Source organism: Nuphar pumila, chromosome 1 (genome assembly GCF_984573655.1).
Source record: "Nuphar pumila chromosome 1, dmNupPumi1.hap1.1, whole genome shotgun sequence".
In the NCBI taxonomy this organism is placed as follows: Eukaryota; Viridiplantae; Streptophyta; class Magnoliopsida; order Nymphaeales; family Nymphaeaceae; genus Nuphar; species Nuphar pumila.
In genome coordinates, this window is record NC_143249.1 from 22,362,203 (window position 1) to 22,386,588 (window position 24,386).

At 39.3% G+C, this 24,386-nt stretch overlaps 1 protein-coding gene across 1 annotated transcript in view; it reads left to right on the forward strand.

Moving 5' to 3' along the window:
• LOC149848322 (phosphatidylserine decarboxylase proenzyme 3-like) overlaps nt 1-24,386 on the forward strand; it is a 227,461-nt gene that overhangs the window by 185,569 nt on the left and 17,506 nt on the right. The window contains exons 15-18 of the mRNA XM_089990766.1: nt 10,572-10,718; nt 12,011-12,106; nt 12,235-12,309; nt 13,848-13,940. Of these exons, the coding sequence (XP_089846892.1) occupies nt 10,572-10,718; nt 12,011-12,106; nt 12,235-12,309; nt 13,848-13,940 (411 nt within the window). The remainder of the gene's footprint in view (nt 1-10,571; nt 10,719-12,010; nt 12,107-12,234; nt 12,310-13,847; nt 13,941-24,386) is intronic.

A 24,386-nucleotide genomic window follows, 5' to 3' on the forward strand; every position in this document is an offset into this window, starting at 1 on the left:
TCCTCAATTAGGCCCTCAAAGCATGTGTAAACGACACATGAGAACGCGCAGATATGGCAATTCAGTTGATTCTATGGGCGAAGGGTAACTAACTCTACCCGTCAGCCAAACAAAACAACTGAATAAGACAAGCACTCATAACAATGCTCGTAAAACATATAATTACCATAAAATGGCTCAGTCCATGAACAAGTAATTAAATTAATCGTAAGGCATAAACCATTACATCACAAGCCATTCATAAGCAATCATACGGCAACAATTATATCACAATATGTAAGCAGCTTATAAGACAAGCGGCCACATCAATCCTAGTTGCCACCAGTTCGTAGATTACGAGCTGTATGCAATTACATCAATCATAAGAGACGCAAACCAACAAGTGTTACGCTACAATGAGCACCAAACAGTTCAACCAAGGGATAAAGCAAGTCACATGCTAATATGTAGCAACTGGTATAATGCTATTATTATAAGCATTTAACTAGCATGAGAAACTCCTTATTACTCCGCAAAGAACTGCGTAAGCAGTTTAACCAACTAGAGTAACGCCTTGACAGGCGTGCACAGTTCAACGAGTAGCATACTGAACTATCGAGCAAGCAAGCGAATTAGTAGTGCAAGCGAATCAGTAGTGCAAGTGAATCAGTAGTGCAAGCGAATCCGTAGTGCAAGTGAATCTCAAGACCCATGACCAGTGTGAACAGACCTTATGTTTTGATAATTACTGGCCTGCGGGTACGCGCAGGCAAAACATAGAAACAACTGAGACTAGTTCGGGCGTCTGTTATTCTATGTATTTTCGATAACCCGAATAGCTAGTTGAGTCCGCTCCAAAGGGGACGGCATTAGCCGAGAGAGGATTCCCCAGAGGCTGAAAAGCAATGCCACGGATGCATCCAACTTCTGCAGAAGTGTTGAGCTAACTTGTGTAGCCCCTATCCCCTAACTCCAATGACTGGGGAGGCCGGATCTTTGCCCGTGGGGTGGTTGTTAACAACCTGTCCATTGGAGTTTTTGTACCGATCTGTCCTCTCCCTTGACAGACAACCAGAAGCGAACGGGTGCGTTAGGGGTTGCTTAACTAACGACCCATTCTATGCTGTGGTATTTAAACCACTCGAGCATCTTGCCTGTGAAGGCGAATGTGAGGCCATTTATGTGATTACAACATTTTGCATTTAGCGTTGTTCGAGGTCGCACGACCGTCTCATCCGATCATCGCAGTACTAGACGTGTCGTGCACGACTACAAGTACTCTAGGATGAAGGGGGGGTATAGCTCCTCAATAGAAGCCTCAACAGGAGTGTTTCACAAAGATGTAAAGTTTATCAACTTTACTCTATCTTTTGAAACAGCAGTACCTTGTGCCAACATGATGCATGTGATTATCTCGAATCACATCCGCTATCAGGGTATCTACATGTCTCGCATGACTCGATACCGGCCTCGATAGACGGGATACGGGTCTCTCAACAGAACACCCGCTAAGAAGTTCGCTTGAACCTCCAATTCGGGATCACCCGAGATATGCCAAAAAGGCAAGCAGAACCAGCCAGTCACATCCTTCCAAATGCTTCGATTTGGAGCAGTCTTTGATGCTTTTGCGCAGCTCCCTGAAACCTCAAGTCGACTCTGCAGGACTGCACGCACGAAGAGCCAGGATCCTTGCGAGGTATCCCTCTCCTTAGACGAGGATGTATCGCCAGCTCCCAACTGAACTCTTGTCGCAAGAGTGAGTGATAGATGTCTCTTGCATCCTCCACGAGGATGCCCTTAAGGCATACGCAAAGAGCAAGAACCTGCACGTCATCTGCAAAAGCACGGCAATACCAACACATATGCAAAAGCAAGAGCCTAGGCGCAACGGCAAAGTAAAAGCGGTAAGCAGAAGTGCAACGCAAACCCTCGCACAACGCGCGACGGCAAGTAAAGACTATAAGCAGGAGTGCAACGCAGAACCTTTGCACGATGCGCAACGGCAAAGTAAAGGAACTGTAAACAGGAGTGCAACACAAAACCTGTGCGCGATGCGCAACGGCAAAGTAAAGGACAAGGATCGCGAAACTGCGTCCTTGAGTTAAATGCGTACTCATATAAATATATATGATATATATATGCATATATATTTATTTAATTGTCCCTTTTTAGTTAATTGAGCTTAATTCAATTGTCCAAGTCTTCTGTGCAATCTTCCCCTACCTTTGAAAGTTGCAAGCTTGCTGTCGTCCGCGGATGTACGCGATTGGCGGCTCGGGTCGCGGAGCGCGAGCGGGATCCGTTGTACGAGCTGCAAAAGTAACGATCTTAGCAAGCAATACCAAAATAGGAAGTCAGGGGCACTATCGTCGTCCTGACGTAAGGGAAGCAGAGGCAGGGACATCGTGCTCATGCGCACCTAGTATGAGCACAAGAAGCAGAAGCAGGGGCTGCGAGCCCCTGCTGACTTGCTGTCAGCGGACTCCGAGGAGGCAGGGGGTTGCACCCCTGCCCTCATAAAGCGAGGGCAAACAGGGTTGCGCTCCTGCCTGACAAAGTAGAAGAGAGGCAAGGGCAGAGCCCCTGCCTGTCAGCAACGTAGGGGAGGCAGGGGGCTTCGCCCCTGCTAGACGACATACAAAGAGGGAGGCAGGGGGGCCTTGCCCCTGCCTGCCGAAGAACAACAGAGGCAGGGGCAATGCCCCTGCCTAAAGAGGGAAAAGGCACAGGGAGGGGGCTCGACCCCTCCCCTGAACGACGAGGGCACAGGGAGGGGGATTGACCCCTCCCCTGACCAAAAGAGGAAGCAAAGAGGGTTCGACCCTCCCCTGCTGTCAAAGGGAGCAGGGAGGGGTCGACCCTCCCCTGCTGTTAGGAGACGCAGGGAGGAGGGGCTCGGCCCCCTCCCCTGTCAACAGAAAAAGCAGGGAGGGGGCTCAGCCCCTCCCCTACCGTAACACGAAGCAGGGAGGGGGCTCAGCCCCTCCCCTTGCCGATCAAAAGGGCAGAGAGGAGGGGGGGCGAGCCCCTCCTCTGCCGTAACAGAGAGAGCAGAGAGGAGGGGGGCGAGCCCCTCCTCTGCCGTGGCAGGAGGCAGGGAGGAGGGGCTCGGCCCCTCCCTTGCCGTGGCAGGAGGAACAGAGAGGAGGGGGGCGAGCCCCTCCTCTGCCGGAAGAACCACGAAAAGGCAGGGGCTCTGCCCCTGCCGAGAAATCCACAAAAGGCAGGGGGCAGAAGCCCCTGCCGAAAAGGTGGGCCGACACAGGGAGCTCCGCTCCCTGCCGGCGAAACAAGAGGGACAGGGGGAGCGGAGCCCTCTGCCGACGTATGGCGACGACAGGGGGCTTTGCCCCCCTGTCAGTCGACCCAATGAGAGAAACAGGGGGGGGGGAGTCCCCCTGCCGATGACAGGGGACTCAGCCCCCTGTCGGCCGATCCTGAGAAAGGTAGGGGGGGTAACCCCCCTGCCGATGGGGGGCGACGGCAAGGGGCTCCGCCCCCCTGTCAGTCGATCTCCCCCGGAGAAGAAGAAGAAGAGGAGGTGGAAGGAAGGGAAAAGAGGGGAAGCGTACCTGAAGAGTCGCCGGAACGGAAGGCAGTGGCCATGGGTCGCCGGCACCTTCGCAGCAAAGAGGGAAGGAGATGGCCGGCACCTGAGGTTTTCGCCCCCCCTGCAGCACGCGGGATGAGGGCGGTTGCCGACGGCGAGTCACCGGCGTCGGTGGCCGCAGGGACGAAGAGGGGGAAAGACTCGGTCGGGGGAGAGAGACAGAGAGAGGAAGAAGGAGGGCGGGGGTTATCTCTGAAACCCCTGCCTCCCTGTGTTAAAAACACGGGAGGCGGTGCCTCCTTTCGGGTCCGGGTCGGGTCCGGGTCCGGGTCCGGGTTCGGATCCGACCCGAATCCCAACTAAATTTTTTTTTTCCTTTTTTTTTCGTTTATTACATGATGACTATAAAGGGTACAGGTGCTATGATCCGGTGAGCAAGCACATCAAAATATCAAGAAATGTCATCTTCGATGAATTGAATTTTGATTGTCGATGTACTAGTTCTTCAGAATTTAAAATCTAAAATCGAGGCTTATTATCCTTGGTTGAATTATGAACTTCTCTCCGGAGCTAGTGATGTTTGCTCAAATTGTACTCAAAAGGATAAGGAATCTGTGTCTACTGATGAAATGATTGCCCATGAAAATCATGAAAATACAGACCCAACTTTGAATCCAGGAAGGTATAAGGGCCTTGTCTACACTCGACGAGAAAGAGAGCCGCCCACCATAGTTAATTCAAACATGGACACATCCTCTACATCCAACATAGTTGATACTAGAAGATCCACCCGTTCTCGCCATCCAATTGAAAGATGGGTCGGTTATGAAAATTTCTCATTAGATTTTCAACTCTTTCTAACAGCCTTGAATAAAGAAGATGAACCCACAACGTTCTCCCAAGCATCAAATTCCAGAAGATGGATTGAAGCAATAAATGAGGAGATGGAAGCTCTACATGAATGTGGTACGTGGGATGTCGTATCAAGACCACCTGACAGAAATGTTGGTTCGAAATGGGTGTACAAAATAAAGTATAAACCAGATGGGACTATAGAGCGATACAAGGCGAGACTTGTAGCCAAAGGTTTTACACAGGAGCAAGGACATGACTATGATGAAACCTTTAGTCCAGTGGTGAAGATGGGGACAATCAGAGTCATACTTTCTTTAGCTATTGAACACCAATGGACTATTAGCCAACTTGATGTAAATATTGCTTTTCTTCATGAAAATTTGAGAGAAGAAGTATACATGGAACAACCCACTGGTTACACAGAAGGCAATCCTACAAAATATGTATGCAGACTAAAAAGGGCGATATATGGATTGAAACAGACATCTCGATCTTGGTTCAATAGTTTTTCTCTTGAAATACAAAAATATGGTTTTAAGAAATCTCTTCTTGACCACTCCTTATTTATATTTAAGAACCAAGACACAATTACTCTGTTGTTGATATATGTAGATGATATCAGCATCACTGGTAATTCCAATGAGCACATTGAAGAAGTCAAACATCTCTTGAATCAGAGGTTCAAAATGAAGGACCTTGGCAAACTATGATACTTTCTTGGAGTTGAAGTTGACAGCATGGTTTTAAAACTCGCCGAGTCAACTCGTTGACTCGGCTCGGCTCGGCCCTCCAACGAGTCAACCCGGCAAGGCAAACTCGGCCTGACAAGACTCGGCCTTGACTCGGGCCTGACTTGGCTTGACTCGACCTGTCTCGGGCGAGTTCTGGGAAGTTTGAAATTTGATTTTTTATTTGAGTTAAACAAACATGGGACGAAGTACGGTTGTTACAGACAGAACATATGTTTTGTTTGTTATGTTCTAAGGGTCTGTCCAATGTTGGACAAGCAATCAGACAGACCCTTAGGGTCTCTTGTGAGTGTATCCTTAGTGGTCCTTGTGTTGGCTGATTTGGTGGACTGATGTGCTCATTGGATTTGTGGTATGTGTGCTCTTGGATCTTCCTTGTGTGTGTGTTAACTTCGTAACAAGTACTAAGTATCACTATCATAGCATAATCAACTATAATATTCATCATGTATTATCAGAAGCATAAAATTAAGGAACTAAGTATATGTTGGAAACTGGTAATTGGCCTTGTGGTAGCCAGTAGCTAGAAGTCACTCAAGAGAGGATTCGTAACGTTTTCATAAATTTCTACCAATAAGACAAATGTCAACAGAGCTTCACATAAGTTCTTGATTGCTTGACAATGTACAAAACCATCAAAATACAAAAATCCCGCTAATTCATAAGAAACAACATTAGGAGCCAGTGTTCATAGGGAAAAAAGTTTTAGCTCTGTTTGGGAGTGAACAACCAGGATTTTATATGCTGCATCTCTTTCGAGAATTTTTGTCATGCCACTTAATTTCATATTTTTCAACTAACACCATAGTTATTCTTCAACTTACTCCGTAGTCCTTTGTCTAAAAAAGAAATTTGAAGGCTATTTAGCAGGATATCCTAGAGTTTTTTGCTACAACATTAGTTGCTTTTAATGACCTTTATTCATTTGTCAAGGATGTACATTTATATATGGTCACATGGACAACAAAAAGGACACATGGCTTGCCATTGTTGTTCAATTTTTCATTAAGAATACTGTATAAGGGGGCATGACACAAGGGTAACTGGTAAGTTGGGAATATTCCTGTGAGATAGTCTGGGAGAGATCAGCCTATGCATTTTTCAATGCTACTGCTCTCTATGAATGGTTTAACTAGAAAATGACAAACCCAGGAAGTAATACAAGCAAAAACCAAGCTAATTTAGTTGATGCCAATTGTTATCAGTTCAAAAGCAACCTAAGAAAGAGTCACATCTCTCTCCCAGTTTCAGTGATTACATGCCTTTACACAACCCAAGGATCTCTTGTTTACTGAAAAACATGGTTTGAGACAAATTATAAATTGTTTTTCTTTTAAAATCAAAAGTTAACAAAACCCGGTCCGAGTCACCGAGTTGACCCGCCGAGTCACGAGTCAATAAAGAACGAGTCGAGTCCCGAGTCACGGGTTTTAAAACCTTGGTTGACAGTACCTCTGAAGCGATGACTCTCACTCAACATAAGTATACCATTGATGTTCTCAATAAAGCGGGTATGAAAGACTGCAAGCCCTTGGGCACTCCTAGCGTTCTTCATCAAAAGCTTAGCTCTCAAGATGGGGATCCATTTGATAATCCCACACAGTACCGTAGCATAGTGGGTATGTTACAATACCTCACTTTTACTCGCCCTGATATAGTCTACTATGTGAATCAAGTATCTCAGTTTATGCATGCACCATGTGAAGGGCATATGGAAGCAGTTAAACAGATACTTCGATACCTGAAGGGAACGGTTGGGGATGGCCTCATATATAAGACAAAGACCAATGGGCAAAATGCACATGAGATCACTGTTTATTCTGATGCGGACTGGGCGGGAGACCCAGATGAACGCAGATCAGTATCCAGCTATTGTGTGTTTGTTGGGATGAATTTGGTTTCTTGGTGTAGTAAGAAACAAAAGGTTGTTGTCAAATCCAGTACAGAGGCTGAATACAGGTCAATGGCAGCCGCCACTGCTGAAGCTACTTGGATTAGACACTTACTGACAGAAGTAGGAGAATCGATCTCTCGATCACTTCTTTTGTGTGACAACCAGAGTGCCATTAGTATGTCTTTTAATCCAATCCATCACAGTCGTGCCAAACATATTGAAATAGATCAACATTTTATTAGACAAAAGGTAGAAGAGAAAGAGATTGAGCCTGAATTTGTATGAACTACAAATCAAGTGGCGGATATATTTACAAAAGGATTGACAAAAGACAAATTTTGGATGTTAAAAGGCAAGTTGTTCATGGTTCAAGATCATGCACAACTTGAGGGAGGGTGAAAAGAAGTGTATTCCCCTTGTTACGGGTCACGGGTCTGGAGATCCAGACCCGTGATCATTACCTTCTCATTAATGGCACTGTGTAATTTATTCTCTTGTAATAAGGGTACTTTAGTACCCTAATCTTTGTAATAGTATGTTATTATAAAGGGGTTAAACAACAGCCGACCCTGGGAAAATAGAGGGTATCAGTTTTCTCTGCAGTTTCTCTCTCTCTCTCTGTTTCTCAGCTTTCACGCGTGGAAGGATTTGAACATTGAAAATCTTTCAATTATATGTAGACAAGAGCTGTTTATTCACATTTTTATGTGTGATTTTTAGTCCATGTTGGCATTTGTACTCTTGTTCTAGTTGCTGATACACTCATTTCAAGTATTATTATATGTAGACAAGAGGTGTTTATACACACCTTTATGTGTGTCTTTGGCCTTTAATGGCATTATGTTTATGTTCTTGTTCTAGTAGCTTATACACTTGATTTATGGTTTTTTGGAGGACTAATGAGGTGGTTGCTTGTAGTGGATGAATTATTGTTGAGATTTGCAAAATTCCATATTTATAGGAATTCTTAACTTGGTTTTGATTAGCATTTCATTTATCATATTGGATTTTTTTCTGAATTGATTATTCGGCCTTCTAGTGGGCTTTTGTATTTTCTCAATACTTCATTCTAAGATATGTAATCATCTTTTGGAATTTGAAATTTGGTTTGATATGAGATTTTCTAATTCATGATCATTTTATAGCACAATTGCTATGTCACATGTTTTTTTTCGAATCAATGAATATTTTTTTGTTTTGTCTGATAAGCGAACGTAAAACTTTTGAACTCTTGTGTTTTATACACTCTCTTTTATCATATGCTCTTCAGGATTTCCTTTGTGAAATCTCCTTCAAGAGAATTGCTAAATTCAATAACACTTGTTTTTTTCTCGTCTTGTAAGTTCTAGTAATATACTTGATTGAAGTATGATTGGAGCATGATCATTAATGACTTTTGTAGTGTTGATTCATTTCATTATATGATATCACATGCATATGTTCACAATGACTTTTTAATTCTTAAGATTCATATATTTTCTTATGAGTTGCCTCTTTGAAGGCTCTTTATGTTGTCCCTTCATGGACTATGTCGATATTCTCCATTATGGGTTCTTGTTTGTCTATTATTGGACCATGTGAATGCATTAAGCATTCTTATTATACATTTTCGCATACATTTTAAAAAATTTTAACTTTTACTTATTTTCAAGTATGTGACTTTTGAAAGTTGGTCTTCTAAAAACTTTTTGTATGCATAAGTGATTATCTTGTCCTGATGGATCCTGTGCTTTAAATAAGATAATTAAGCGTTTATTGAAATGCATAGAATATCTTTTTGCATCATTGTTTTTTTTTTATGAATCATATGATATGGTTTTGTTGATTCATCTTGATTGAAATATTTCACTTGATTAAAGTGCAAAGATATCTTTTACTTGGACTTTTTTTTGTTTGTTCCACAGGATCTTGAAGATGAGATGGAAAGAAGTACCTTAAATAGATCATGGAAGATGCTCACCATTAAAGACAATTGAAGGAAGACATTTGCAAATTTCAATGGGATCCTTACTGAAGTCTCTTGAAGCCTTGAGATTCTTCCTCTTGTATTTCTTCAAACTTTTTGTTTCCCCATGCAAAGTTTGAGGGGGGGGGTCTTAAAATGTAACCGTAATTCCTTTTGTATATATATATATTGTTCTTGTAATTGATATTTCCATTTTACACATATTCCATTAGGAATAGGGGGGGGGGATCTTAAAATGTAACCGTAATTCCTTTTGTATATATATATATATATATTGTTCTTGTAATACCCTAAAAGGGTATTTTTGTTATTTCCATTTTACACATATTCCATTAGGAATATGATTGTACTTTTTTATTTTCTTTTTCTTTTATTTTTTTCCTTTCTTTCTTATTTTCTTTTTTGATATTCGTACCACCTTGGGGGGGCCAATGTAGACGTTGGACCCCTCCAACGGTCACATTTATGACCGTTGGAGGAGCTCCAACGACTACATTGGAGCCCCTCCAAGTAGGGCCATACCTGTGTTTTATGGGGCCTGAGGCGGAGGGAAAAAATGGGCCCCTTATTAATAGTAGAAGTTCGGGGGCAGGGCCTCGAAATTTTTTGAGCCCCTATTAAAAATGGACTCCCTAAAAATAGCTCTCCTATTAATAGTAGGAGTTCGGGGACAACACCTCGGAATTTTTTGGGCCCCCTATTAATAGTAGGAGTTCGAGGGCAGCCCCTCCAATTTTTTTTTGGTCCCTATTGAAAATGGAATCCCTATTAAAATGGGCCCCACAAATTTTTTTTGGCCCAGGGGCCCTGAGGCCCAAGTCTCATTGGCCTCTTGACAGGTCCGGCTCTGCCTCCAAGGCCCTCAATGTAACCCCTATAAAAGGGGGTCCTCTCCTTTGTTTTTGTATTCTTGTGGGAGCTTAAGCTCCATTGTAAAACGGTTTTATCCTATTTCTCATAATAAAGATATATTCTTTTAGCCTTTTGGTTTAACCCCTTTGTGGTTTTATGGGTTTAGCACTTCATGTGCTTTTGGTTGCCCCTTAGTGGGTTTGTGTATTTGCACCTTAAGTGTGCATTTATGGGTTCATTATCGAACCCTTTGTTTTCTAATATAGGACTGCTCAACCTGGCTGTAGACAAAAATGACCCTCTTATAACAGTTAGAATAGATAAAAGATTGAGCCTCTACTGGATTTCTTATACATACATGCATACACATACATTCATACATAAGGTGCATATGTGTGTGTGTGTGTGTGTCTGTGCATATTATTTATATATTTATTTCCTGGTTAGTCAAGCATGTAATCTTACTAGCATAAACATTACTTATTTCCTATTATCTATTTGTCTTTCATTAATGGTACATTTTGGTCGGAGAATTTCACAAAAGGTGCAAACATACTATGAATATTAACCTGAAAGCATATGTCTGGGCTACATATTTGAAGTTTGGGATGTTCCTCTACCCTTTCTTGTGTCATGCTAGATGTAAGTACATAAATGTCCGTATTATATGAGGACATTCTTCCACTTCATCAAAGTAAATTTTTCTCTCGTGCTGTGCATTTGCAGACCTTTAATGAATTCTTCATTCGTGAGTTGAAGCCTGGTTCTCGTCCAGTTGCTTATAAAGACGATGATAGTGTAGCTGTTTGTGCTGCTGATTCACGTCTAATGGCATTCAAGTCAATTGATGACAGCTTAAGATTATGGATCAAGGTGAATCCTCTTACTTTTTGTTGGTTTGGGGGGGGGGGGGATTCAGTGCCAGAAAACTTATCTAAATGGCCTTGTTTTATTTATTACTCAATTTATAGAAATAACAGTATATGATATTTGTGGTTGCAATTAGTTAAGAGTTACATTGTTGTTGTTTTCTTGATAAATGAATCATGCTGAAAAAGAATGTACACATCTTATAGTCTTGGTGGTTTCTAATCATTCTTGTGCTTATATTTCAGCATGTATTCTATAGAATGATTACTGTCCTAAATATTAAGGATCCAACTTTCTGTAAAATTTTCCTCAAGATGACAATATAGAAGGCGTTCCTTTTCTAGTAACATTTTAGTGCAATCTGGAATGTTCATTTTTACTCATATTTAAATATATTTGAATATTTAGAGTTTTTTATTCAAGGTATGTTCTAAACTAAAGGAACCATGATAACATTGGATTGCACAAAAAAAAGCCAAAAAAATACTTTTCTTTTGCGGCAGTCAGTTTCTGACCATGCTAAAGATACACTTTAAGGGCTATTTGAAACCACCAGTAAAAAATGATATTGCATCTAACCACTGTTTTTGTTTCATTTGGGTGTTGGTTTGCACCTCTCTCTCTCTCTACATGTGTATGTGTGTGTATTTATATATATATGTATATATATATATATATAATGTGCAGAGCTTGAGCCTGACTTTGTGGTTTTAACTCAGAAAAGTGAACATGAGAAAAATCAAGGAAACATTAAGAGGAAGTAGGGAGAAGAATGCCATTAGAAGGCAAAGAAAATATTCCATTTAACTCAAACGAAAAGCACATGCCAAGATGTTAAAGAATGGAACAAGAATTATTTCTTAGCTGTCTTGTAAGTATAATAGGGCTTTAAAGGCTATGGAAGTTAGTGAACAGCAGCTACAAAGCTAACTTAATACACCTATACACCTATTGGGTCATTCATGTGATAATGAAATTAGAACTTCAGTCTATGTTTCTTGTTGTGCATGTAAGTGTGTCTATACTCTACAGACATTCAAGTATGATTGCAGCTGAACATATAAAAATTTCTAAATAAGTGCAAATTTATAATAAATCGACCATATACTGCATCTCATATGATTGGATTAACTTATTATATAAATTATGATTTCTGAAGTACGGGTAGTTTCTTTTAATGAAGACAGTGACTTAATTCAAATTTAGGAACCAACTTATACCTATCTTTGTTGATGCTGCCAGAAACAGCTCTCACAAATTTATGTTAAATTTTATTGTCATCATTGTTGTTCCAGGGCCGCAAATTCTCCATCAAAGGCCTTCTGGGAAATGATGTATGCCACAATATCTTTGACGAAGGGTCTCTTGTGATATTCAGATTGGCGCCCCAGGTACAATCAAGTGTATATGTATATGATCTAATATCTATCTTCCACAAATTCTCAATAGTCAACAATTCTGAGCTAGCTGCTTTCATTTATATCGTTAATCATTTTAGTCTTTCTCCAAATGGTTGCAGGATTACCATCGCTTCCACATTCCTGTGTCAGGAAATATTGAGGAGCTTGTTGATATTTCAGGATACTTGTATACTGTAAATATGAAAGACCCTGTATTTTATGTCATCTATGTATCATGGATACTTTATTTAGTCTACATGTCCTGAGTCTGCATGACAGTTGAAACAGACAATAGACACAATAACTCTTAGGCCCTGTTTGCATGATAGGGAGCAAAACCAGATTTGTCAAAAACTTAGTTTTGCCTCAAAACCAGGTTTGAGTTTTTGGCTAACCAAGTTTTGCCAAAATCCAGCTTGTTAAGTTGTTTGGTTGGATTACTAAAAACCTAGTTTTCCAGGTTTTCGGTCACCAAAAACTTAAATAAAAAAAACAAAAAAAAGGTTTGCCATTTTCCAGCTACCCACCAGCTGGAAAATGGTCGGGTTGGTCCCACCCTTCCGGAGCGACACTAGCCCAGCCATTACCAATCAGAAAATGGCCAGGCTGGTGCCATCCGAGAAGGGTGGCACTATCTCAGCCATTTTCCGGGCAGTGAGTTTTCAGAAAATTGTCTAGATATAACCAAAGCAAAAAAAAGGTTTCCGGCCATTTTTCGGCCTCCCACTGGCTGAAAAATGGTGGGGATGGTATTGCCCTTCTCAGGTGGCCGGTGGGTGGCCGAGAAATGGCCATTGTTCATTGAAACTTTAGAACAAAAAAGGTGAAAAATCTGTCCGTCCTCCGGCCAGAAATGGACATAAATGGAGCTGAGAGAGGGTTGTGTTGAGGTATAAGAAGAAATACGGGAGGTGAAGGTTGTGACCCCCTCTTCCTGATAAGCCTTGTTGAAAAACTGGGGACAGGCTGGGTGGTGACAACCTTGTTTTACCAAACCAGGTTTTACCAAACCAGGTTTTACCTAAAACCTGGTTTGATGGCGTCCACACAGCCATCAAATCAGGTTTTTCAGTAAAACCTGGCTTAACATTCAAATCAGGTTTTCACCCTGGTTTTGGTGTCATCCTAACAGCTCCTTAATGGATACAACAAAACTGTGTGAGGCATGGTGAACACCATGTCCATGAATGGCTTTATCTATGTTTCACGAATTCAGCCTTCACCTTGTTTTTTATAGCTCTTTTTATTTAAATAATGTGTTATTGACATGGTGCATATGTTTTATTGACCTTGACCCTTGAGTAGTGCTGTCAACTGGTCAGGTCTTGCCCAAGCAGACCCAATCTGACCTGATAGTATTATAGTCTGGACCTATCAAAATGGGTCTGATAAGCTAATCAGTTCGGGTCTATCAATAAACAGATGATTGGAGTCTGGTTAGAAAGTTTATAAACCAAACTGTTGGACCCGAATATAATTAAGATCCAGCACTTTTACATGTAAATATATTTGAAATAGAGTATTTGCATGATAACCAAGTTTGGTTTTTACTATCTGGACTAGGACCTGGATCTGGTTCCGACTAACTGACCTGATCAGGCCTGTTCTAGAACCTGAATGTCAGATCCATCTGGGTCTGGCTCTAGCCTGACCTGTTACAGTCAATAGTATGTGTGTTTTCTTTTGAGATTCATGACCAAACTTACTATGGCAGTCCCATTGTTTTTAACAGGTTAATCCTATAGCTGTCAATAGCAAATACTGTGATGTCTTTACAGAGAACAAGAGAGTGGTCTCCATAATTTCAACATCGCATTTTGGAAAGGTTGGTTTATTTTTCAGTTTAACATCACCCATTCTTCGTGCCATAATATTGTTGTCTTTTCCATCTGCGTATGTTAGAATGTTTTTGTTGCATGTTCTGTACTTTATGCAGCATTGGTAGGATTATTTATTGAATCTGTATACATTTGTCATTCTTTGTATTTTATATGTCTAATTATCAGTTTCACATACTTGTATATATTTATCATGAGCTATGCTGTTGAGGCAATGAAAACCTGTTTCAATTTCTTTGCTGCTTATTTGTAATATGGGATCAAGGCAAATATTGGTGATGATGCCATTTTAACTGTTATTGGATAATTATGCTATATTGATGTTGATATTAGCCTGTATGGTTTTGGCCAATCTTGTTATCACTTTTCAATCTTCCCTGGAAGATTGATCAAAAGCTCTGGAAAAGGACACTAATATTCTATGGACTGCGCTCTGATGCATCTTCATTGTTCTTATCCAATCTTCAGCAACTTAGAGTTTTCTGTTAGATTTAAGTTTTCTCAGGTTTCTACAGAGAGAAAGAAGACAAGAGAAAGGTTTGGACTGAACTCCCACGATTCTCAATATGAAAAAATCGTGCCTCATTGTGACTATTTATATTCACTTTACACTAAAATACATCTTTACTAAGCACCCTTATTAACACAAAATACAAGAAGACTAATAAAGGGTATTTTAGGAACATAATATATAATAAAATACAATAGGAAACTAGGAGACGTGAACCATAGCATCGTGAACAGTGACGTGAGTGATATGGATTTGGATCAAGATTCAGATCCGACCACCTCAAACCTTACGCTCTAATAGCCTCCCTCAAGTTGTACATGGTTAACAACCATGGACAACTTGCTTCTTAAATACCAAAACCTATTCTTTGTGAGGCCTTTAGTGAACAAGTCAACCACTTGGTCTTCAGTCCGGACATAGCTGCTCTCAATCTCCTGATCGTCCACTTTCTTTAATAAAATGTTGATCAATTTCAATATGCTTTGTCTTTCAATGTTGAATGAGATTTACTGAAATCTTAATAGCTCCTTGATTATCACACAACAAGAGTGAATTGGGGATGACTTCTTCTAAATCATATAGCATGTGTCTAATCCATGTCATTTTGGCTGTAACTGCAGCCATGGAACGATATTCAACCTTCGTACCGGACCTCGCAACAACCTTTTATTTCTTACTACTCCTTGAGACCAAATTTCTTCTAAGGAAAATACAGTATCCAAAAATGGGCCTTCTCTCATTAGGATCTCCTGCCTAGTTGGCATCTGAATAAGACGTAACCATTAACATATCTTCATGTGGTGCCCTATTTTTGTAGAGCAAGTCATCTCTAACAGTGCCCTTTAAAAGAAGGTTCTTTCATGGAACGGTAATCTCCTCATTTTACCAAGAATACAGTCTTTACATGTAAAATTTTCAGAGTTACGATTTTTTTCAAATTTGAAAAGTGTTGAATTTTGGATACATTAGGATGCCGAGTCATTTGTGCTATAAATCCAACTCTGATTTCTGAACATTATAACAAAAGATATTCTTGGGTATTTCCAAAAAAACCATGTAACAGAGACCTCCTTTGTAATGAAATGGATTGAATCCAATAAACATGCAAGAACACACTTTCAATCAAGTAGAATACTTGATTGAATCATCAAACCGCCCACACAAGGGTCTAACAAATTTGTTATTGCATAGAGTTACTCAAAAATGAGTTAAGAATACAAGACCTAAAGAGGTCTATTTATAATATACGAGGAGTCACATGGGGGCAACCCCATATGGCTGTTGGGGCTGCACCCAACGGTCATAGCTCCAACAACTATATGGAGCTGTCACTATCACAAAAGGACAAAAAAATAAAAAGGTAAAAGGGACAAAAAATAAAATACAAAAACCTAAAAATATCAGCCCCTAATGGGCTGCCACCTATCTAGTGAAAAGACCGAAATACCCTTGATGGGTATTTCAGTTTATATATATATATATTTATATATATATATATATATATATATATATATATATGTGAATACACATATCTTAACATCCTTCTCTATGGCCTTCCCCAATCAACTTCCCTAACCGGCGATCATGTACCCAACAACCATCAGAAGAGAATGAGGCATTATATCCATGGTCAGATATTTGTGAAACTGATAGGAAATTTAAATTTAACTTAGGAATATATCTAACTTTTGCAATGGTAAATTTTTTGGAGTTTTGTAAAATCTTTTCAAAATTCCCTATTCCTTCTATTTCAAGGGATGTACCATCGGCTATAAAAACATTTGAAATGCTTGAGTTGGTATTACATTCAAATAAAGATTTACTATTAGGGTCATATAGAAGTACCAGAACCAAGAAGCCAAGGAGTTTTATCGGGATCGAAGAAGGATGGAACTGTTGCTCTAGTTGAGGCTTCATTTGAAGAAGATACCCTTTTGAGAAGCGGTTGGAGAATTTTCATAAGTTGTGATATCGATACAAGTGCATCATGAGGTTTGTTTTCATTAGTCTCTTGTAAATAGCCAACTTAAGCCACCTTCTTTTCCTCCTTTCTAAACTTTAGGCATTACAGTTTAGTGTGCCTGGGTTCATGACAGTTATAATAAATAATCTTTTTTTAGTCATAATCATTGCCTTGTTTCCAATAAGGCTTGTTATCATGCTCATTTCCTTGTTTTCAATGAGGTGGCTTGTAAGGACACACGTAGTTTCTGTTAGATTTCATAAAACAGAGTTTATCCTGCGTGAAGGGTGAAGAACAGAGAGAGAGGGAAGGAGCTGCAGAGAAAACCTGATTCCTCAATTCAGGAATCGGCTGCTACTAATGCTTTCATTATATATGTTACTAATACAAACTTAGGGTACTAAAATACCCTTTTGCAAAGAGAAGAAAATACATGTGTGCCATTAATGAAAGTATACATGATCACGGGTCTGGACCCGGACCCATGATCCAACACGTCTTTTCACCCTCCCTCAAGTTGTGCATGGCTTTGAACCATGAACAACTTGCCTTTTAACATCCAAAACATGTCTTTAGTCAAACCTTTTGTGAATATATCAGCCACTTGATCGGTGGTTCATACAAATTCAGGCTCAATCTCCTTCTCTTCTACCTTTTGTCTCACGAAATGTTGATCTATTTCGATGTGTTTGGCACGACTGTGATAAATAGGGTTGAAGGACATATTTATGGCACTTTGATTATCACATAAAAGAAGAGATCGAGAGATTGATTCTCCCACTTCTGTTAGTAAGTGCCTAATCCATGTAGCTTCAGCAGTAGCAGCTGCCATTGACCTATATTCGGCTTCTGTACTAGATCTAGCAACAACCTTTTGTTTCTTACTGCTCCAAGATACCAAATTCATCCCAACAAATATACAATGGCCTGTTACAGATCTACGTTCATCTGGATCTCCCGCTCAATCTGCATCAGTATAGACAGTAATTTCATGTGCATTTTGTCCATTTGTCCTTTTTCTCTACAAAAGTCCATCCCCAACAGTTCCTTTCAAGTACCGAAGTATCCTCTTAACCGCCTCCATATGCCCTTCACGCGGCTCATGCATAAATTGAGATACTTGATGTACTGAGTAAACAATATCAGGTCGAGTGAAAGTAAGATATTGCAACATGTCGATTATGCTACGATATCTTGTAGGATCCTTATACAAATCTCCATCTTGAGAGTTGAGTTTCTGATGAAGGACACTAAGAGTTCCCAAAGGTTTGCAATCCTTCATACTTGCCTTGTTGAGAACATCAATAGTGTACTTATGTTGGGTGAGAGTCATTCCTTCAGAAGTACTTGTAATGAAATGGTGGTCTTCAATAAATGCACGAATAACTCACAAACAAGTGTCTATTGGAGACACTACAAGCATGACCCTTGAAAGGGTATAAAAGGAAGAACACTTGAAAAATAAATAATACTTTATTCATGAACAAAATGCTTAAGAAGCATAGTAATTTACATTGAAGGGGTTCACCCCTATATATACAAAAAAGTGGAAGAGAGAGGAGAGCTCATTTTGAGCTCTCCAAAAGAGACGTTGGACTGTAGTCCAACGTCTCTTATTATAGCTGTTGGACTACAGTCCAACAGCTATTTGCACAGTCAAGTTCCAACAGGAACTTGACTGGATCAAATATCTAGTTTCTATTGAACTAGATGCTAAAAAAGAAAATAAAGAAAAATAGAAAAATAAAATAATAAAAGAAAATATAATAATATTAAATAATATATATATATATATTACAGTTTACATTTTAACACTCCCCCTCAAACTTACGGTACAATGAGCGAAAGTTTGTCTAAGAGGAAGTGAAATCTGGGAGCAGCGAGAGGCTTGGTGAAGAAGTCTGCTAATTGATATTCTGGTGTAACATATGGCAGATCAATGGTTCCATGTAAGTATTCCTCTTTGACATAGTGACAGTCCATCTCAATGTGTTTAGTGCGCTCATGGAATGTCCGTTTGCTTGCAATGTAGATCACACTTTTGTTGTCACAACACATCTTTGAAGCTTCAACAAGAAGTTCCAACAAGCTGTCTATAAGGAGTAGGATCATCAAGAACTTCTCCATCATCAATTTTCATTTTAACATTGACAACTTCTGGAGTGTCTACTTTCTTATCATCTGTAATTCCAGACTTGGAAACGATATCAAGAGCAGATTTAGATTGAGATATCAAATACCCCCGAAGGGAATAAGCAACTTCAATGCCTAAAAAATATCTTAATAAACCTAAGTCAGTCATTTCAAAGTGAGTTTTAAGAAGAGATTTGATATTTGCAACTCCCTGTTTGTCGCCTCCGGTGATGATCATATCGTACAAATAGAGAAGAAGAATAATGATGCCTGCATAAGATTTCTTAACAAACAAAGCAGTGTCAGTTAAACAAGGTTGAAAACCAATATCAAGCATAACATGACTAAATCGGTTATACCAGGCTTTTGGAGCCTGTTTAAGACCATAAAGAGCTTTTTCTAGACGAAGAGCTTTACCCTTAGGGATACTAATACCAGGTGGGGCTTCCATGTATACTTCTTCAACGAGATTCCCATTCAAGAAAGCATTTTTGGCATCTAATTGAAAGATAGGCCATGTTCTAATGGAGGCCAAGGCTATTAAAGTTCTAACAGTGGTCATACGTGCCACAGGGGCAAATGTTTCTTTATAATCGATGTCATACTCTTGGGCATTTCCTTTTGCTACTAAACGAGCCTTATATCTTTCCAGGGTCCCATCACTTTTGGTTTTGACTTTGTATACCCACCTACAGCCTATAGGTTTCTCACCTGGAGGGATATCTTGGATCGTCCAAGTATTGGCCTTTTCTAGTGCATCCAATTCTATTTTCATGGCTTCTATCCATTCTATATGATTTTTGGCTTGAGAATAGGATGATGGTTCAACATATGATTGTATTAATGTAATGGCGGCCCTATACGTGGGTGAAAAAGATTCATAAGAAACAAATTTTTCTGGAGGTCTAGAGATTCTAGACGTTCTTCTAGGTGAGACTTTAGAGTATTTTTGTAATGCACATGGAAGATTTTGCTCTCTACGTCTTGAATATTGTAGACTAACATCCCTATGGATTTGCTCTTCATTATCATCATTTTCAACAACAATAGGACTTTGATCATTGTCAAGGTCACATCCAACATCACATTCATTGGATTTTGAAGTTGGATCAATTAAAAACGAGTATTCAGTGGCATCCTTTGATTTTTCAAATTCAAAAAAGCTTTCTTTTTCCTTGACACATAATTTGTCATTTTGAAAAGCGAAACACCTGTAGCCTTTTTGATTATCAGCATATCCTAAAAAGACACATGGGATTGCACGAGGAGAGAGTTTGTCATTTTTGTTTGTGAAAACAAAACATTTGCATCCAAAGACTTTTAATCTAGAATAATCTGGAGTTAAATTAACAAACTTTTCTATTGGAGTTGTATTCTTTAATGAGGAAGATGGCATCCTATTAATGAGGTAGGTGGCAGTTAGGACCGTTTCAGCCCAAAAAAAAATTGGAACTTGATTTGGAATTAGCAATGTCCTAGTAGTTTCCATAATGTGCCGATGTTTGCGTTCGGCTAAGGCCATTCTGCTGTGGAGTGTGTGGACATGATCTTTGATGTGTAATACCATGTAAATTGAGATAGTCTTTGAATTCGTTGGACATAAATTCTCCCCCTGAATCAGTGCGAAAAACAGAAATATCATTTTGAAACTTATTTTTAACCATTTTATGAAATATTTGGAAGTTAGCAAAGACATCAGATTTATGTTTAAGAAAATAAATCCAAGTATGTCTAGAAAAGTCATCAACAAAAATGACATAATATGTATAACCACCTTTGGAAATAACTGGTGCGGGGCCCCAAACATCTGAATGTATTAACTCAAGTGGTCGTGAGGAAACAAAAGTTCTACTAAGAAATGATAACCTTTTCATTTTGCCAAGAATGCAGTCTTTTTAAGAAAAATTTTCAGAATTACAAAATTTTTCCAAACTTGGAAAATATTGAATTTTAGACATATGAGGATGGCCAAGTCTTTTGTGCCATAAATCCAATTCTAATATCTGAATATTATAACAAAATGCATTCTTGGGTAATTCCAAAAAGTCCATGTAATAGAGTCCTCCTCTATGGCCTTCCCCAATCAGCTTCCCTGACTGACGATCCTGTACCCAACAAGCATGAGAAGAGAAGGATATATTACATCCATAATCAGATATTTGCGAGACAGATAAGAGATTTAAATTAAGTTTAGGGATATATCTAACTTCTGGGATAAATTTTTTTTTGGATTTTTGAAGATTTTCATAACATCATATTCCTTTTACTTCAAGAGATGTGTCATCGGCTGTAAAAACCTTTGACACACTTGAGTTATTTTTAAGACATTCGGATAGACTATTAACATTTGGGGTCATGTGAAAAGAAGCACCAGAATCTAAAAGCCAAGGAAAGTTACCTGGACCGGAGAAAGATGCAACTGCCGCTCCAATTGAGGCTTCGGTTGAGGAGGATACCCCTTTAAGAAGAGGTTGAAGGATTTCCATCAGTTGAGCCATAGACACAGGTGCATCTTGATCTTTTGACTCGGATTCAACAAATGCAACTCTTTTTTTTCTCTTCTTTTTAACTTTGGACATTGACTCCTATAGTGCCCCAGTTCATGACAATGATGACAAATAACTTTTCTTTTATCAAAGTCGCCGTTTTGTCTTCCAAAATGAGGCGGCTTGTAAGTACGAGTATGATTCCCCGGTCTAGATACAGCTAAAACTGAGTCATCATCAACTTTTAGAGTACTTTTTCTAAGTCTATTTTCTTCCATTGTGAGCTCTTCTATTGTATCAACAATAGAAGGAATTTTTCCACGATGTAATAGGGCCGATTTGGTGGATTCAAACTTCGGCCTTAGACCATTCACAAATTGATAGAAATGTTCCATATCGAGTTGCTTTTGGCGAAGCTCGATATCTTCGGCACAATGCCATTTGGGCTCAAGAAGAGCCAACTCTTCCCAAAGTTCGGACAACTCATTATAATATTCTCGAATAGTTTTATCTTTTTGAGTCATTATCCGAACTTTGTCTTGTAAATTGCATACATGTGCAATATCTTTAAGGGAATACATATTTTTGAGGTATTCCCAAGCCTTATCGGCATACTCAAACTTAGCTAGACTAGAGCATTTTTTAATGTCTATGCTATTGATGAGCCATGACATAATTTTTGCATGCCCTATCCTCCACTCTTTCCATTTCTTTTCATAAGTGGCTAACGCCTTACTCTTCTCTTCTTCCGTTAGAGGAACCTCTTTATCACCCTCTTTCTTGGTAAGAGATAGTTTAGGTTCCAAATCGGAACCATCCACTATACCCATAAACCTTTTCCCCAAATGTGGTGCTTCATAATCGAAGCCCACATTACATAGTTAGTATCATTTAGCTTCATAGGAATGATGGTGATCTTATCATTGTCATCCATCTTTTACAAGGGTAAGAGAGGAATAAATAGGAGGAGAGAGAGAGAGAAAAATAAAAAGAAAAGAAAAAGAGTAGACAAGGGAATAAGAGAGGATACAAAACCAAAAATTTTTGTAGCACAAGTTCGCCTTTCTTCAAACAAATCTTCTTGAGCCAAGAACAAGGTGATGAAACACCTTTTGTAAATGTGGCACGGATATCGAGGCGGAAGCACTTCAAGATCTAAGGATTTCGTAGCTCTGATACCATGTAATGAAATGGTGGTCTTCAACAAATGCACGAATAACTCACAAACAAGTGTCTATTGGAGACACTACAAGCATGACCCTTGAAAGGGTATAAAAGGAAGAACACTTGAAAAATAAATAATACTTTATTCATGAACAAAATGCTTAAGAAGCATAGTAATTTACATTGAAGGGGTTCACCCCTATATATACAAAAAAGTGGAAGAGAGAGGAGAGCTCATTTTGAGCTCTCCAAAAGAGACGTTGGACTGTAGTCCAACGTCTCTTATTATAGCTGTTGGACTACAGTCCAACAGCTATTTGCACAGTCAAGTTCCAACAGGAACTTGACTAGATCAAATATCTAGTTTCTATTGAACTAGATGCTAAAAAAGAAAATAAAGAAAAATAGAAAAATAAAATAATAAAAGAAAATATAATAATATTAAATTATATATATATATATTACAGTTTACATTTTAACAGTACTGTCAACTTCAACCCCAAGGAAGTATATTACAGTTTACATTTTACCAAGACCTCCTCAATATGAACTTTGAAGTTCCCTGTGATGATAATATCGTCTACATATATCAATAGGAGGGTAACTGTGTCTTGGTTCTTGAATATAAACAAAGAATGGTCAAGGAGAGAGCGCCTGAAACCATATTTTTGTATTTCCAGAGAGAAACTATCAAACCAAGAACGAGAAGCCTGCTTCAACCCATATATTGCCCTTTTTAATTTGCAAACATATTTTGTAGGATTGCCTTCTGCATATCCAGTGGGTTGTTCCATGTATACTTCCTCCTTTAAATTTCCATGTAGAAAGGCGTTTTTGACATCAAGTTGACTGATTGTCCACTGATGTTCAATAGCGAAAGTTAATATGATTCTGATTGTTCCCATTTTCACAACTGGACTAAGGGTCTCATCATAATCATGTCCCTGCTCTTGTGTAAATCCTTTGGCGACAAGTCTCGCCTTGTACCTTTCTATAGTGCCATCCGGTTTGTACTTTATTTTGTACACCCATTTCGACCCAACTACATTTCTGTCAAGTGGTCTGGGAACAACATCCCAGGTACCACACTCATGTAGAGCCTCCATCTCTTCATTCATTGCTTTAATCCATCTTTTAGAATTTGCTACTTGGGAAAATGTTGTGGGCTCATCTTTCTTGCCCAAAGCAGTTAGAAAAAGTTGAAAGTCCAGCGAAAAATTCTCATAGCTGATCCATCTTTCAATCAGGTGACGAGATCGGGTGGATCTTCTAACATCTAAAGTGGAAGTAGATGTGGAGGGGTTATCCATTTCCTGATAAAAAATAGTGGGCGCCTCGCTTCCTCGTCGGGTATAGACAAAACCTCTATACCTTTCTGTATTCAAAGGTGGCTTTGTGCTCTCCTGTGCAATCAACTTATCAGCAGGCATAGTTTCCTTATCCTTCTGATCACAATATGAAGAACAAATATTGTTAGTACTGGAGAAAAGTTCAGAGTTCAACCAAGGATAATAGACCTCGACTTTGGAATTTGATTCAGAATAATTGATGTGACGATGATCAAAGTTCAATTCGTCGAAGATAACATTTCTTGATATTTTGATGTGCTTGCTAATGGGATCATAGCACCTGAATCCTTTATAGTTATCTTCATAACCCACAAACCTGCACTTCAAGGCCTTGTCATGAAACTTATGTCTCATTGAACTGTCAATATGAACATAACATATATAACCAAACACGTGCAAATCATGATAGTTGGGATGAACTCCAAATAGAGAAAAGTAAGGAGACTTGTTTTCCAAAATATCCATGGGCAGTCGATTTATCACATGGACTGCTGAATGAAAGGCTTCTGTCCATAGAGTAATCAGGAGATTGCTATCATGCATCATGATCATTGCACTCTCAACAATATGGCGTTGCTTCCTTTCGGCAATTCCATTTTGTTGAGGCGTATGAGGGCAAGATACCCTTCTCCTTATTCCATTACTTTGAAGAAAATTAATAAAGTCACTTGAAGAGAATTCACCTCCTCCATCACATTGGAAGCAAAGAATATTTTCAGAAAATTGATTCTTGACAAATGAGTGAAAATTTTGGAACAACTTGAAGGTCTCAGACTTGTGTTTCATAAAGAAAATCCAAGTATAACGAGAATAACTGTCAACAAATA